Source organism: Panicum virgatum, chromosome 2K, assembly GCF_016808335.1.
Source record: "Panicum virgatum strain AP13 chromosome 2K, P.virgatum_v5, whole genome shotgun sequence".
Lineage (NCBI taxonomy): Eukaryota > Viridiplantae > Streptophyta > Magnoliopsida > Poales > Poaceae > Panicum > Panicum virgatum.
In genome coordinates, this window is record NC_053137.1 from 50,244,337 (window position 1) to 50,262,041 (window position 17,705).

Genomic DNA, 17,705 nt, shown 5'->3' on the forward strand with positions numbered 1-17,705 from the left:
CACCAATTCATACTTGAAATGATTTAAATCTGATAAAATTGCTTGAACTGTTCCTGAAATGGATTAAAAAGATCCAGGTGGGATTGTTTGTCGCACTGATCGAGCTTTCGGGACGGCTCACTTTGCATTTGTGAGAACCCGGGCAAGGCTGTGCGTGATTGAAACGAGTGCTTTAAGCTTCTGATTGTCTTTTGGCATAGGCTTGGCCTCGTCGCTAAGTAAAGCAACTTGTTGGCAACTTGTTTTGGCTGTTAAGAATTGATTGAGATAAATTTGATTGAAAAATGAATGTTGGCAACTTGTTTTGGCTGTTTTGGCTCACCTGTATGAGTTTGAGTAGCACTGCTTTCCTTTCCCTACTTGTTAGTGCTAGATCTTGGGTGATGCTTTTATTTCTCCTAAACTGAACTTGCCTAGCTTTAGACTGATTTGATATACCATGATGAGCTAGATGCAGGTCTTGTTTATGGATGCACACGCGCTTGTGACTAGATGTTGCTCATATCTTTGTATCTCTGAATGCTTTCACTTACACCTCCTGCATTGCATTCATTGCATAGCATCTGTACAGGGGGAGTCTCAGCTTCAGGGAGAGCTTTAGGTCTTTTAAGACTTGATGTGTGCATGTGCCAACAAGGGGGAGAATTTTGAGAGAAGTGATCGAACAAGGGGGAGCCTTGTTTGATTTTTGAAAAACTTGTTGTGCACAGGGCTTTGAGAGTGCATCATTTTGGGAGAGTTGCACATGTGAGAGGGAAAAACTTTGGTTTGGGAGTGTCTGCTTTGTTTCTGGCTCCTGGTTTTCTTTGTTTTCCCTCCACTTCCAGCATGACTACGTCGAGCGTTTCCTTTGTCTTTGAGGAGTCATGTTTTGGCTTTTGATCGATTGCGTCGAGCCTTTGCCCTTATCTTAGGGGATCGATCTTTGCTTGAGTAAGTGACTGTTCCTGCTTTTCTGAGCTTTGTGTCACTTGCTTGAGTTCTTTGTCTTCTTGTTTCTCTTTGGTTTCACTTCTCTTGGTTCGTTTGTGGTGTGTTGATAATGCACTCATCAAGGGGGAGATTGAGGAACAAGAGTACTCTATCCTCCTTGTGATGAGTGAAATGTCAACCGTGCGGTGTGATCGTGCGCTTGGTCTTTGGATTGCTGGTACACGGGCGTCGAGTGTCGACGGGGAGCTGCCGTGGAGGTGCTGTGGCCGATGGACCGTGCGGTGGACGGCGGTGAAGGGCAGCCGGGACCGGAGCTCGGACCGGGCAGTAGCTGTGGCGTCCACTCCTGGATCGAGGGCGCAAGCGGCGACGGAAGGCGGGTTTCTTGGTTTGCGCCACAAAACCAAGGAGGCGGACGGCGGTTGAAGACTCCAAGTCGTGGAGGTGACGGGCGTCGGTCTCGGGATTGACGGAGGCGACGGGCGTCGACGGCGTCTAGGGCCTCGCTGCGGGCGAGGAGGTGACGGGCGTCGGGCGGCGTCTAGGGCCGTCAGAAGGCCGAGGCGGGAACGACGTCTAGGGCCACGGCGTGGAGGCGAGAATCTTCCCACGCATGAGGTTTTGGCGGTTTTCTCACAACCGGCCACCTACCCGGGTTTCGCGGACCCTCCAAAACCGTGGATCGGTACTTCATCGATGTGGCGGCATCGCAGCAAAGACTTCGAGTCGAAGAAAAAAGCTCCGCCGTCGATCGAGGGTGTACAGCGGGCTGCTGCAGACCCGTCCGGTCTGACCGGTCTGGCCGCAGCAGCCGGGTATAAATACCCCCCACCAGCCCGTGGGTGGGTGAGTCTCTTGAGTCTTTTGTTTTCTCTGGTTTTTTCCTTCTCTCTGCCCCTGCTCTAGGTTAGGGCCAAGAACTCCAACGCAAAAGAGGGTTAGGTATAGCTAATCTCTCAAATTTAGAGGGTGGATGATGGGCGGATGGCTCTAGCTTTGTATAGGTGAATTCCTCCGAAATTTATGAATGAAATCCTGTTGAGATTCACCTTTGTGTGCTGAGTACTCGTCCTCTCTCTACTCCTTTGCGTTTTGGTCTTGATTTCTTCTCTTTTGGGATGTTTCGTGTTTAGAGGAATCAAGCTCTTGGTTTCGTGGTTTGATGGACTCGTTGTGACGATTCTAATCTATCTAGCCTAGTGCCAAACCTACAGGAATCGCGAGTTCTCACGGATTGAGATTTTTGGGTTCTTAAGAAAACCCCAATTCTCTTTGATATTTCCTTAATTTCTCACGATTTGTTATTCTTTTGGGAATATGTTCATGAGGTAGATGCGAAGCTTTCCTCCAAGTTTCGTTGGATTTGGACTTCGTTTGCTCGAGATTTGACATTTGGAGCTTTGTTGGCGGGCTGTCTGGGAGCGACCGGTCTGAGTAACCGGTCTGACCGGTCTGGAATTTGAATTCCCAGCCCGACCGGTCTGACCGGTCTGTGCAACCGGTCTGACCGGTCTCGGCAGTTCAGTTCTGCGTTTTGAATCGTGTTGGCCCTTTTGCTTCAGCGCAGCTACCTAGGGCTTTTCACTAGGAGATAGCTCGTTCATAGCTACTCTCTCATATCCTAGGTTCAAGGGCTTGCGGTGATTTTGGGATATAGGCTGACGGATCGATTTCGGAAGAAATTTTGATCGGTTCCCATTCACCCCCCTCTGGTCGCCGGTTTCGGTCCCTCACAAATCAATCCATAATGTTTATACATCTACGTCTACGTGACAATCCAAAGTACAATGGCATATTTCACATTCTTGAAATCTAGCAAACGCAAATGCTTCAATTTATGGATGACATCTAGTCTGTAGTCTGGCTGCTTAGTTACAGTGTTATCCTTTAAGCTCTGGAATCAATCTCCGCAAGGCTTGTCAGACATTTGTTTATGAGCACCAAAGTATGCAGATTGAGATCGATTCACGCGATTCCCTTGCAGACTGCGGCGTGATTGGAACGATGCCGCCGCGCGGCAGGCGAGATGCAACGCGTTGCCCGCTGGGTCTGCTCTGCCGCACGGGCTGCAGATCTCGCTGCGCTCGTGCCGACGGCTTCAGCCTCCGCGCGACGACCTGACGGGAGAGCACGAGTAGCTAGCCGACCAGCGCCGCCCCGGCCTCGCACGGCTCCCTCCGCTCACTGCTGTTGCCGCGCACGACCGCACCTCACCCATGGATAGATTTGAGCACGAGGGGAATTTCTATATATCATTTGCGCACCGCTCGGCGCACAGCTAGAGTGGCCACGATAGCAAAAAAGTTTTACACCGTCCGATGATGAACATGTGGCTCACGTTTACCCCCACCCGCCTGGCTTTCGGAGTTTTCTTCTACCTCCCCGATGCCTCTCCAGTTTCGGCGCCCGCGGGGGTGACGAGGGCGACGGTCACGGCGGCTGCAGCATTCCGAGGGAGGCCAGCGCCCGCGGCGGCGCTCACCTCCACCTCCTCCGCTCGCCGCCAGGCTCCACGCGACCGCCATCAAGGCCACCAAACGGATGTTGTGGAGGCGGCAGCAGGGTGGCAGTTCGCGGAGCCTGCAACCATATCGATGCGGTGGCGCAGACAACCCGATGCAGTCAGATCCATCGCCGTTTCCCGCCGCCACACCGCCTTCCTCGCAATCTCCACCGCCGGCCCGATGCGACCGACGTCGTGGTTGTCGTCGACCTGCCGTTCCCCGCCGTTCGAGCCATAGGCGCCTCCCTCGGGCGCGCGGGCCCTGCCCCCGCTTGCCTCCCTCGCCGCCGCCGGCCTAACACAGCTGAGCCGTGGTCACGCGTTGTGGTTGCCGTCGTCATCGATGGAGCAGCAGCAGTAGCCGGGGTCCGCCCCTCGAGCTCGCTCGACGTTGCCCCCAGCGCGGACCTCCGCATCAGCGGGAGCACGGAGGGGGACGTCGATGACCTCTGTGACAGCTTGGGGCTCTTGGGGCCCGACGAGTTCGCCATCCCGTCGCAGCCTGGGAGGCGGTGCAAGTCGCACTCTAACCCCGACCTCCTCCCGCGGATGATGATACGTCCAATGCAACTCCAGAGGCCATGTTCATCATGTACAGATTCTGTTCTTCTCTTTTTGCCTCCAGTGAACATCGCAAACTTCTGGATCGAAGGGACCCCCTGCTACCTCAACCCCGTTCATCACGACCTCTTCCAGGTACGCATCTGTAGCACCCTCTTCACTTCTAATTTTGTTGAATCCTGTCAGATGCGTTGCATCTCTTTCTCCTCTACAAGTCAATTACAAATCTTAGATCTGCTAATTTCAATTAGAAATCTGGATTGGCTAATTTCTCTTCGCTATGATCATTCAGAGAAGCGTTTACCTCTGAGATTATTGAGCTTGCACCATTCTAATCTATCAATTGATCAGGTGAGCAAATGTCTCAATACTGGGGTTAGCAAAGTGGGAAGCAAACCAGTGTCGAGCTATTTGCTCTACAGAAGGGTTAGCAAAATCAGATAAAGCGTATCCCCCGTCCCGTCTACCGCGTGACTGACGAACACCACCGCGAGGAAAGCGTGGAGCCTCAAGACCTCCTCCAAAGTCTCGGTCCCGTGGTCCATAGCCGTACTGAAAACGACTAGAAGCACGACCGGCAAAGCGACCACCCGCTGGAGCATGGTAACCACCACCGTTTCCATGACCTCCACCTACACGGCGCGTCCTAGCATCTCGCCTATCACCACGCCGAGAAGGACCATGCACCCGAGCAGAGTACATGTCCGCGTTCCGTCTCTCCTTCTCTCTGCTCACAACCCGCTTCCTCCTAAAGCAAAACTCCTCCAGGTGACCTTCCCTGTCACAGAACTCGCAGTGGTACCTCACCTCACGCTTGGGAGGTGGAGGCCTAGCCTGCGGACGGGGAGGAGCAGCCCTCTTCTTCTGGGCAACCTGGGCTATGGCAGCAGGGAGGGTGTCGAGGGGGTTCCTCAGCGCATTGGGCTTTGGAACCCAAACCTGCTTCTGTGGAGGTGCTTTTTGTGGTTCTTTCAGCACACCATCCACAGGGTCAACAAGCGAAGGCTGCGTGCTCGTGCTAGCTGTGTTCTCAACATGAAAGGATCGATGGACCAAGAGAGGGGTGAATTGGGCATTTTTCAATTTCTAAAACACAATAAAGCAACCTTAACCTATGCAATGCTAGTAAGGCACCAATTCACCAACCGGATAACTAAGCTACCTACACAAGCTATGAGAGATAAAACGAGAAGTAAAGCCTAGCAAGGTAGAGCTAAGTTATGATCTCTAAGTCAAGCACATGAATAAATTGCATGAAAGAAAATGTTTGAATAAAGAGAGTGGACAAGAGACGACCAGAATTTTTCCCGTGGTATCGATGTGTTGGCACACACCCCTAATCCACGTTGTGACACTCACAAAGAGTCTTGTCACCTCCCAAGTCATCGAGACGAGGGCGCTCACTAAGAGTCTCCGTTCACCATCCCGGCGTGGTGGAGATCAAGCCACGTACAATCTTCTTCTCCGGGCTCCCACAATCCTTGGCAAGCTCCGCGAGAAACACCTCGATCACCAAGATCGCCTTGGTGATGCCAATCACCAAGAGTAACAAGCTAGGGCCTTCACTTGAGCAAGAACCGATCACCAAGAACGGATGCACACAAGCTTCTCTCTACTCAAGTCCTTAGTCTTGCTTCTTGATTGATTGAATGATCACTTTAATGGAAGATGAAGGTCAAGGTGACTCTTGACTATAGTATGAGTGTATGGATGTTGCCTGGTGTCAAGAGTAGCAAAATGACCCATTGGAGGGGTATATATAGGCAGCTCACACGGATAGAGCCGTTGGAGAAAAAGCTGCCAGAAAATTGCGTAGCGCCGGTTAATCCGACGTACCTCCAATAGTCAGCGTCGGTTTAACCGATGAATGTAAACTGCCCATTCTAAAAACTAGCCATTACAACTTGGGCAGATTAACCGACGTATCATCGGTTTAACCGGTGAGTGTAGTTGTCCACTGATCAACTGAAAAACCAAGTCTCTGGACAACTGCACCGACGTTAACTCAAAACCATCGCCGGTTTAACCGATGAGTACAACTTCAAAAATCCCTGGAAAAACCATCTCACTGGTCAATTGCACCGACGTCTCATTTCAAACAGCATCGGTTTAACCGGTGTATAGAACTTGAATCACCCTGGAAAAACCAACTCTGGACTAATGCACCGACGTTAAATTCAAACACGTCAGTTTAACCGGTGTATTGACTTATCCAGACTCTGCTGACTTTGTTTAACCGACGTATAGAAAAGGGAAAGCGTCGGTTAAACCGGTGTTAAAGACTTTTTCTGATTTTGCCTTTTCTGATTTGAGTCTTGAATGAAATCCAAATATTCTTGAGATATAAGTTGAAAGCCACTTATTTGAACTTCTAGGAACCTGAGTGACCATAGTGTGCATCCATTTTTGATTGACCATGTCCATGCTCAAGTTACTTGGCCTTAACCCCTCTTAATAGTGCGATCACTACAAAACTATAAAACCTATACTAACCTAAGTGTCCTTCTCAACCTTATGACACTTAGGACTAGAAAGATCCTTAGTCTTGACATATAATTGAGTTGAAAACCGAGATCGCCTTTTTGGATAACGAAATTGAGGGGTCTCTTTTGACAAATGACCAAATGAGCGATAATGATCTACTAAGCTGCACAAACTCATTAGTCAAAATAATGGTTGTCATTAATCACCGAAACATACCTTGAGGGCCTAGATGCTTACACAGCAGCCTTGCCAATCTTACCATACAACCTGTCAAAGTCTGACTTCGTGTATGTGTAACCAACCCCAAACCCATCACCATGCTTGAACTGCTTAATCATCATGCCCAACTGCGGCTCACTGCTAGAAACCCAACTCAGAATCGCCCTAAGATAGGTATTCTCATTTTCCAGGTTGGTTTTCTTTACCGCAAGATTATCCAAATCAGCAATCAAATCAGGGCAAACGGAGCAGTCAATAGGTGGGCTAGACTCTACGACCTTAGTCTTCCCAAAAGACTTGATCAAAGCGTTCTTCTCCTCTAGCTCCAACCTAAGCGTGGGACAAAGCTTACAAGCGCCAAGCAAAGCAGGCCTAGATCTAAGCTCCTCTAGTTCACAAACAACAGTAGCAAACTTGGACTGCAAAGAAGCTAGATCAGACTTGAAGATAGGACACTCATTGCATTCAAGCACATCACTAACAATGGGAGCGTCCTTGACAAGTTCAAGCTCATGCTTGGCCTTGGCTAGCTCGTGAGACACGTCAGAAAGCGAAATCTTAGCAACATCTAAGTTCGCGACGTTCTCATCATGCTTGGCACGGAGAGCAACAAGATCATTCATGTGAGATATGCAGCCAGCGCACTCATCCTCACTAGATTTCTCCCTAGCACAAGCTAGCTCAACCCTAAGCTTTCTACGCTCTCTAGCTGCTTACTTAAGCAGTCTCTTCTGGTTGTCGAGAGCGGCGTACAACTCCCTAACCTCTGTATCAAGCAGGTCGATCGTGGAGTTTACCTCTGAATCGCTCTCGGATCCAGGAGAAGAGCCGGAGTGCGTCGGTGTAGCATGTCCACCCGAAGATGCACGAGCACCATCGGCTTCGCCCGCCATGGTGCAGAAGCTCTTGCGCCGACCGGCCGCCAAGCAAAGACCGATGAAGCCGGTGGCTTCCTTGTCCCGCTTCTTCTTCTTCTTGTCGTCATCGTCTGAGGCCGGTGAAGAAGAGCGGTCGGTGTCGGAGCTCTTGTCGAGGTCGCTGAGCTGCGCTAGGAAAGCCTTCTCCCGCTTCTTGGCCTTGTACTAGAAGCGCTTCTTGAGCGACTCCTTGTCGAAGCGTCCTCCCCGGTCACGACTGCGGTGCTTGTGGCGCCGACGCTCCTTGTTGGAGTCTCCCTCGTCGCGGTCGCGGTGGCGGTAGTAGTCGAAGGAGTTGTTCTGGCCACTGCCGGACTTCTTGGGGCAATCGGTGATGAAGTGGTTCAGATCGCCGCAGTTGTAGCACCCGGGGTTCTTCTTCCTCTGCCTGTTGTGGTATACGCGCTGGAACTTGCTGATGAGGAGGCACAAGTCGTCGTCGCCCAGCGTCTCCAGCTGCTCATCTGAAACAGAAGGTAAAGAGGCAAGAGAAAAGCCAAAAGCAGAGTTAGCGTTAGAGCTCGATCCACCTGGGCCAGTCACAAGAGCGACGCTCTTGGAAGGAGGGGCACCATTGAGCTTGGCTTGTGTCTGGTTATCCACCTCCGTGGCCTTGAGCTTGCTGAAAAGCTCGTTCACGGTCAGAGTCTCATAGCCTGCAGACTCAATGATCGTGTTCACCTTTAGATCCCACACAGAGCGGTCAAGTGCGAAGAGCAACTTGAGAGCCTTCTCGTGCTCTGTGTACTCAAGGGCACTAGCAGATCTGTTCGCATTGACCTTGTTCACAATCGACTGAAAATGACTGAACATCAGGTCAATGCTCTCACCCGGCTCCAGTGTGAAGTTCTCGTACTCACGCCGGTGAGTCTCGAACAGTCTGGCCTTCACCTGAGGTGTACCCTCGTGGTAGTTCTCAAGGCACGTCCAAATTTTGTGGGCTTCCTGAAAACTCTGGATGCATGAGAACTCCGCACGAGAAATGCCAGCGAACAAGGCATTGACGGCCTTGGCGTTAGCCTCGTGCTGGGTCACCTGGAGAGGTGTGGTCCAAACAGCAAGCACCTCGTAAAGCTGGTTCTTGGTAATTTCCCAGACCTCGGCTCCCATGCTCTGCAAGAAGGCACTCATGCGAACCTTCCAGTAGGCATAGTCCTCACCGGAAAACCCCGGGATCTTACCAAGACTCGCCATGGTCGCCAAGTGGTTTTCGAACCGGTTAAGGTATTGAAAACCTCAACCAAGCTCTGATACCAATTGAGGGACCGAAACCGGCGACCAGAGGGGGGGGTGAATGGGAGCCGATCAAAATTTCTTCAGAAATCAATCCGTCAGCCTATATCCCAAAATCACCGCAAGCCCTTGAAACTAGGATATGAGAGAGTAGCTATGAACGAGCTATCTCCTAGTGAAAAGCCCTAGGTAGCTGCGCGGAAGCAAAAGAGCCAACACGATGCAAAACACAGAACTGAACTGTCGAGACCGGTCAGACCGGTTGCACAGACCGGTCAGACCGGTCGGGCTGGGAATTCAAATTCCAGACCGGTCGCTCCCAGAAAGCCCGCCAACAAAGCTCCAAATGTCAAATCTCGAGCAAACAAAGTCCAAATCCAACGAAACTTGGAGGAAAGCTTCGCATCTACCTCATGAACATATTCCCAAAAGAATAACAAATCGTGAGAAATTAAGAAAATATCAAAGAGAATTGGGGTTTTCTTAAGAACCCAAAAATCTCAATCCGTGAGAACTCGCGATTCCTGCAGGTTTGGCACTAGGCTAGATAGATTAGAATCGTCACAACGAGTCCATCAAACCACGAAACCAAGAGCTTGATTCCTCTAAACACGAAACATCCCAAAAGAGGAGAAATCAAGACCAAAACGCAAAGGAGTAGAGAGAGGACGAGTACTCAGCACACAAAGGTGAATCTCAACAGGATTTCATTCATAAATTTCGGAGGAATTCACCTATACAAAGCTAGAGCCATCCGCCCATCATCCACCCTCTAAATTTCAGGGATTAGCTATACCTAACCCTCTTTTGCGTTGGAGTTCTTGGCCCTAACCTAGAGCAGGGGCAGGGAGAAGGAAAAAACCAGAGAAAACAAAAGGCTCAAGAGACTCACCCACCCACGGGCTGGTGGGGGGTATTTATACCCGGCTGCTGCGGCCAGACCGGTCAGACCGGTCGGGTCTGCAGCAGCCCGCTGTACACCCTCGATCGACGGCGGAGCTTTTTTCTTCGACTCAAAGTCTTTGCTGCGATGCCGCCACGTCGATGAAGTACCGGTCCGCGGTTTTGGAGGGTCCGCCAAACCCGGGTAGGTGGCCGGTTGTGAGAAAACCGCCAAAACCTCATGCGCGGGAAGATTCTCGCCTCCACGTCGTGGCCCTAGACGCCGTTCCCGCCTCGGCCTTCTGACGGCCCTAGACGCCGCCCGACGCCCGTCACCTCCTCGCCCGCAGCGAGGCCCTAGACGCCGTCGACGCCCGTCACCTCCGTCAGTCCCGAGACCGACGCCCGTCACCTCCACGACTTGGAGTCTTCAACCGCCGTCCGCCTCCTTGGTTTTGTGGCGCAAACCAAGAAACCCGCCTTCCGTCGCCGCTTGCGCCCTCGATCCAGGAGTGGACGCCACAGCTACTGCCCGGTCCGAGCTCCGGTCCCGGCTGCCCTTCACCGCCGTCCACCGCACGGTCCATCGGCCACAGCACCTCCACGGCAGCTCCCCGTCGACACTCGACGCCCGTGTACCAGCAATCCAAAGACCAAGCGCACGATCACACCGCACGGTTGACATTTCACTCATCACAAGGAGGATAGAGTACTCTTGTTCCTCAATCTCCCCCTTGATGAGTGCATTATCAACACACCACAAACGAACCAAGAGAAGTGAAACCAAAGAGAAACAAGAAGACAAAGAACCCAAGCAAGTGACACAAAGCTCAGAAAAGCAGGAACAGTCACTTACTCAAGCAAAGATCGATCCCCTAAGACAAGGGCAAAGGCTCGACGCAATCGATCAAAAGCCAAAACATGACTCCTCAAAGACAGAGGAAACGCTCGACGTAGTCATGCTGGAAGTGGAGGGAAAACAAAGAAAACCAGGAGCCAGAAACAAAGCAGACACTCCCAAACCAATGTTTTTCCCTCTCACATGTGCAACTCTCCCAAAATGATGCACTCTCAAAGCCATGTGCACAACAAATTTTTCAAAAATCAAACAAGGCTCCCCCTTGTTCGATCACTTCTCTCAAAATTCTCCCCCTTGTTGGCACATGCACACATCAAGTCTAAAAAGACCTAAAGCTCTCCCTGAAGCTGAGACTCCCCCTGTACAGATGCTATGCAATGAATGCAATGCAGGAGGTGTAAGTGAAAGCATTCAGGGATACAAAGATATGAGCAACATCTAGTCACAAGCGCGTGTGCATCCATAAACAAGACCTGCATCTAGCTCAACATGGTATATCAAATTAGTCTAGAGCTAGGCAAGTTCAGTTTAGGAGAAATAAAAGCATCACCCAAGATCTAGCACTAACAAGTAGGGAAAGGAAAGCAGTGCTACTCAAACTCATACAGGTGAGCCAAAACAGCCAAAACAAGTTGCCAACATTCATTTTTCAATCAAATTTATCTCAATCAATTCTTAACAGCCAAAACAAGTTGCCAACAAGTTGCTTTACTTAGCAACGAGGCCAAGCCTATGCCAAAAGACAATCAGAAGCTTAAAGCACTCGTTTCAATCACGCACAGCCTTGCCCGGGTTCTCATAAATGCAAAGTGAGCCGTCCCGAAAGCTCGATCAGTGCGACAAGCAATCCCACCTGGATCTTTTTAATCCATTTCAGGAACAGTTCAAGCAATTTTATCAGATTTAAATCATTTCAAGTATGAATTGGTGAACGAAAAGCCACACTAGCATGAATAAGATAGCAAAGCATATCAACACGCCCTAACATGCTAGTAGCCAAGACAGGGTGATCATGTTTTCAGATTTTCAAATCAAAATAGCTTAACTCAGATGATGTCATATACACAGAGGAGCAAACTATACATGATCAAGTTTATCAACTCACACTAGCAGGCACTAGAAGATCATAGCAATGTATACAAGAATGCTAGTGCAAGTGAGACAATGCAAAATGCAGACATGCACAATGCATATGCATAATGCAACTACCAAACCTAGAAAACAAAGACAAGCAAATAAAATCTACAAAGCTAACTAAAGAAAAGTCAGCAATCAAAAGGGGTAACAAACCCCAAGCTCCCCTCGCAAGCGAGCAAAGGTGTCCTGCTCTAGCGGTTTGGTGAGAATATCTGCGGTTTGCCTCTCTGAAGGGACATGGATCAGGTCTATGTGTCCTCTCTCATGGTTATCTCACAGGAAATGGAATCAGATATCTATGTGTTTGGTTCTGGAGTGTAGGACAAGGTTCTTTGCAATGCTAATGGCTGACATGTTGTCTACAAAGATGGGAACCCTACCGAAACTCAAGCCATAATCCTGCAAGGTTTGTTTCATCCAAAGTATCTGGGAGCAGCAGCTAGCAGCGGCAACATACTCGGCTTCTGTGGAAGAAAGCGCTACGCTAGCCTGCTTGCGAGAGGACCAAGACACCAAAGATGTACCGAGAAATTGACAAGTGCCAGATGTCGACTTGCGATCCAACCGACACCCACCGAAATCGGCATCAGAAAAGCCCACCAAAACCAGAGAAGAATCCGCAGAATACCAAAGACCAAATTCAGGGGTGAATTTCAAATACCTGAAGATGCGTTTCACCACCTGCCTGTGGGAGGTGCGCGGCGAAGCCTGATACCGCGCACAGAGGCAGACGCCGAACTGGATGTCCGATCGCGTCGCCGTCAGGTACAGGAGAGAGCCGATCATGCTCCTATACTCCTTCTGGTCCACCGCCTCGCCGTCCAAGTCCTCATCAAGCGCTGTAGATGTGCTGATCGGAGTCGGCTGAGGAGACAAGTCACTCATGTCGAACTTCCGCAGCAAGTCTCTAGTGTAGTTGACTTGATGGACAAAAGTGCCCTGAGGAGTTTGCTTGATCTGCAGCCCGAGGAAGAACTGCAACTCACCCATCATGCTCATCTCGAACTCCCTGGACATCTGCTCAGAAAACTTGGAGACAAGAGCGTGAGAAGAGCCACCAAAGATAATATCATCCACGTATATCTGAACTAATAGAAAATCAGTGCCAGATCGCATGCGGAACAATGTTTTATCAACACATCCCATTTTAAAATCCTGAGCCAGCAAAAAGGTTTTCAATCTATCATACCAAGCTCTAGGTGCCTGTTTCAAACCGTAAAGAGCTTTCTGAAGTTTATAAACACGGTTTGGAAACTTGGGACTTTCGAAACCAGGGGGTTGCTTCACATAAACCTCTTCCTCAATAAAGCCATACAAGAAGGCAGATTTAACATCCATTTGGAAAACCTTAAAACCCTTGGAAGCAGCAAATGCAAGAAAGATTCGAATAGCTTCCAAACGAGCAACAGGGGCAAAAGTTTTCTCAAAATCAATACCCTCTTTTTGGCAGAACCCCTGGGCAACAAGACGAGCCTTGTTCCGAACAACCAAACCATCCTCACCCTGCTTGTTTTTGAAAACCCACTTCGTTCCGATGGGATTACAAGCAGGTGGAGGCTCGACTAAAACCCAAACTTGGTTTCTTTCAAAATTTTCAAGTTCCTCATGCATGGCATTGACCCAATTAGAATCAGAAAGAGAGTGTCCAATATCCTTGGGCTCAAAAGAGGCAACAAATGCTGAATGAGTAAAGCCAGCGATATTTGTTACCTTGGACCTGGTGACTCGCTCGTTGAGATCACCTAGCATCTGCTGAGGTGGATGGCGACGCTGAATGTGTCGCGGTGCTTCTTGTGTCGAAGTCGCCTCCTCCTCAACCAAAGCTGGTGTCTCCTCAGGTGCAGCTGGTGTAGCCTAAGTCACCTCCTCGAACACCCCCCGGGAAGTAGACGTAGTCGGGTCGGGGCCGTCGTCATCGTCCGACGCTCTCTAGCTGCTTACTTAAGCAGTCTCTTCTGGTTGTCGAGAGCGGCGTACAACTCCCTAACCTCTGTATCAAGCAGGTCGATCGTGGAGTTTACCTCTGAATCGCTCTCGAATTCAGGAGAAGAGCCGGAGTGCGTCGGTGTAGCATGTCCACCCGAAGACGCACGAGCACCATCGGTTTCGCCCGCCATGGTGCAGAAGCTCTTGCGCCGACCGGCCGCCAAGCAAAGACCGATGAAGCCGGTGGCTTCCTTGTCCCGCTTCTTCTTCTTCTTGTCGTCATCGTCTGAGGCCGGTGAAGAAGAGCGGTCGGTGTCGGAGCTCTTGTCGAGATCGCTGAGCTGCGCTAGGAAAGCCTTCTCCCGCTTCTTGGCCTTGTACTAGAAGTGCTTCTTGAGCGACTCCTTGTCGAAGCGTCCTCCCCGGTCACGACTGCGGTGCTTGTGGCGCCGACGCTCCTTGTTGGAGTCTCCCTCGTCGCGGTCGCGGTGGCGGTAGTAGTCGAAGGAGTTGTTCTGGCCACTGCCGGACTTCTTGGGGCAATCGGTGATGAAGTGGTTCAGATCGCCGCAGTTGTAGCACCCGGGGTTCTTCTTCCTCTGCCTGTTGTGGTAGACGCGCTGGAACTTGCTGATGAGGAGGCACAAGTCGTCGTCGCCCAGCGTCTCCAGCTGCTCATCTGAAACAGAAGGTAAAGAGGCAAGAGAAAAGCCAAAAGCAGAGTTAGCGTTAGAGCTCGATCCACATGGGCCAGTCACAAGAGCGACGCTCTTGGAAGGAGGGGCACCATTGAGCTTGACTTGTGTCTGGTTATCCACCTCCGTGGCCTTGAGCTTGCTGAAAAGCTCGTTCACGGTCAGAGTCTCATAGCCTGCAGACTCAATGATCGTGTTCACCTTGAGATCCCACACAGAGCAGTCAAGTGCGTAGAGCAACTTGAGAGCCTTCTCGTGCTCTGTGTACTCAAGTGCACCAGCAGATCTGTTCGCATTGACCTTGTTCACAATCGACTGAAAACGACTGAACATCAGGTCAATGCTCTCACCCGGCTCCAGTGTGAAGTTCTCGTACTCACATCGGTGAGTCTCGAACAGTCTGGCCTTCACCTGAGGTGTACCCTCGTGGTAGTTCTCAAGGCACGTCCAAATTTTGTGGGCTTCCTGAAAACTCTGGACGCGTGAGAACTCCGCACGAGAAATGCCAGCGAACAAGGCATTGACGGCCTTGGCGTTAGCCTCGTGCTGGGTCACCTGGAGAGGTGTGGTCCGAACAGCAAGCACCTCGTAAAGCTGGTTCTTGGTAATTTCCCAGACCTCGGCTCCCATGCTCTGCAAGAAGGCTCTCATGCGAACCTTTCAGTAGGCATAGTCCTCACCGGAAAACCCCGGGATCTTACCAAGACTCGCCATGGTCGCCAAGTGGTTTTCGAACCGGTTAAGGTATTGAAAACCTCAACCAAGCTCTGATACCAATTGAGGGACCGAAACCGGCGACCAGAGGGGGGGTGAATGGGAGCCGATCAAAATTTCTTCCGAAATCAATCCGTCAGCCTATATCCAAAAATCACCGCAAGCCCTTGAACCTAGGATATGAGAGAGTAGCTATGAACGAGCTATCTCCTAGTGAAAAACCCTAGGTAGCTGCGCGGAAGCAAAAGAGCCAACACGATGCAAAACGCAGAACTGAACTGCCGAGACCGGTCAGACCGGTTGCACAGACCGGTCAGACCGGTCGGGCTGGGAATTCAAATTCCAGACCGGTCAGACCGGTTACTCAAACCGGTCGCTCCCAGACAGCCCGCCAACAAAGCTCCAAATGTCAAATCTCGAGCAAACGAAGTCCAAATCCAACGAAACTTGGAGGAAAGCTTCGCATCTACCCCATGAACATATTCCCAAAAGATCTTTTCCAAAAGAATAACAAATCGTGAGAAATTAAGGAAAGATCAAAGAAAATTGGGGTTTTCTCAAGAACCCAAAAATCTCAATCCGTGAGAACTCGCGATTCCTGCAGGTTTGGCGCTAGGCTAGATAGATTAGAATCGTCACAACGAGTCCATCAAACCACGAAACCAAGAGCTTGATTCCTCTAAACACGAAACATCCCAAAAGAGGAGAAATCAAGACCAAAACGCAAATGAGTAGAGAGAGGACGAGTACTCAGCACACAAAGGTGAATCTCAACAGGATTTCATTCATAAATTTTGGAGGAATTCACCTATACAAAGCTAGTGCCATCCGCCCATTATCCACCCTCTAAATTTGAGAGATTAGCTATACCTAACCCTCTTTTGCGTTGGAGTTCTTGGCCCTAACCTAGAGCAGGGGCAGGGAGAAGGAAAAAACCAGAGAAAACAAAAGACTCAAGAGACTCACCCACCCACGGGCTGGTGGGGGGTATTTATACCCGTCTGCTGCGGCCAGACCGGTCAGACCGGTCCAGGGGACCGGTCAAACCGGTCGGGTCTGCAGCAGCCCGCTGTACACCCTCGATCGACGGCGGAGCTTCTTTCTTCGACTCGAAGTCTTTGCTGCGATGCCACCACGTCGACGAAGTACCGGTCCGCGGTTTTGGAGGGTCCGCGAAACCCGGGTAGGTGGCCGGTTGTGAGAAAACCGCTAAAACCTCATGCGCGGGAAGATTCCCGCCTCCACGCCGTGGCCCTAGACGCCGTTCCCGCCTCGGCCTTCTGACGGCCCTAGACGCCGCCCGACGCCCGTCACCTCCTCGCCCGCAGCGAGGCTCTAGACGTCGTCGACGCCCGTCGCCTCCGTCAGTCCCGAGACCGACGCCCGTGACCTCCACGACTTGGCGTCTTCAACCGCCATCCGCCTCCTTGGTTTTGTGGCGCAAACCAAGAAACCCGTCTTCCGTCGCCGCTTGCGCCCTCGATCCAGGAGTGGACGCCACAGCTGCCGCCCGGTCCGAGCTCCGGTCACGGCTGCCCTTCACCGCCGTCCACCGAACGGTCCATCGGCCACAACACCTCCACGGCAGCTCCCCGTCGACACTCGACACCCGTGTACCTGCAATCCAAAGACCAAGCGCACGATCACACCGCACGGTTGACAATTCACTCATCACAAGCAGGATAGAGTACTCTCGTTCCTCAATTTGGCTAACATGTTTTTCCACCGTTCGGCTTATATAACGAATCTCTCTTGGATGTATTTTCTGGACAGCCAGATGCTCAAGGCACCGCAGAGTCGCCCCATCCTCAAGTAACCAACGCCTAGAAAAGAAAAGCTTCAATCCAAATTGTTGATGCAGAGAGTGCTAATCTTATTTGCATCTACATTATGTATCTGAGGCTAATGAATTCAGAAACATTCTAACCCACACCTTCTAACTACAGCACTATCCAATGAGCATATTTTTTTTAGAATAAGGAAAATCCGGCCTCAACACATCACAAGGGATGGTTCACAGCCAACAGAAAAGCAGCAACTGGTATAACTTTTCTATTCCCGATCTGCTGGCTACCTTGTCGATTGCTTGAGCCGTGATGGATTTGGAGGATTTTGCTTTCTTCCCCAACGTTTAGTACCTGAAAGTTTCTCGGAAGCTTACCAAGCTGATGCTCAGCTCGACCGATGAAGCGGAGGTGCACGCGCAGTCCGCACAGCACGATAGAAACAAGGAGTCGAGGAGGCCGCGCTGGCAACCGGGATCCGTCGCATCGCAGCCTTGAGGATGCGTCTGCTGCCCCGCCTGGCGCGGTGGCGCCCACGCCTCGTCGAGGTGCCGCACCGGCGAGGTACCTGCTCCACCCCATTGCCCGGGCACCACCGGCAGAAGGCACCCGCGGCTCGTCGTCGACGAGAGCCGCCCCAGCCTCAGTGCCTCAGGCTGATCTCAGCAGTTTCCCCCAAGGTGTCGCCGCGTCCGCCCGCGTCCGCACACGTGGCCCGCATCCGCACACGTGGCCCCGCTGCGTCCGCCCGCCCGCCCGCCGCGTCAACCGTCTCGGTGCTTCCGCACACGCTGGTGAGGTCAGTCTCACGCGACATCACTCTGCTTGCTGGCTCGCCGCTGCCACGCCGCGCTGTTC

The 17,705-nt window shown here is 51.3% G+C and overlaps 1 protein-coding gene and 1 long non-coding RNA gene across 2 annotated transcripts; one reads left to right on the top strand and one right to left on the bottom strand.

Annotated features, from left to right (window-relative positions):
- Window positions 1-2,959: 2,959 nt before the first annotated feature.
- Window positions 2,960-4,350, top strand: LOC120695403. Its single transcript, XM_039978664.1, has 3 exons — window positions 2,960-2,980; window positions 3,230-4,132; window positions 4,290-4,350. The coding sequence occupies exons 1-3, from the start codon at window positions 2,960-2,962 to the stop codon at window positions 4,305-4,307; spliced, it is 942 nt and encodes a 313-aa protein (XP_039834598.1). The 3' UTR covers window positions 4,308-4,350.
- Window positions 4,351-16,731: 12,381 nt separating this feature from the next.
- Window positions 16,732-17,495, bottom strand: LOC120696110. Its single transcript, XR_005684014.1, has 2 exons — window positions 17,225-17,495; window positions 16,732-16,886 (listed from the first exon to the last, which is right to left on the bottom strand). It is a non-coding gene; the product is annotated as an uncharacterized LOC120696110 (long non-coding RNA).
- Between the last annotated feature and the right edge of the window lie 210 nt (window positions 17,496-17,705).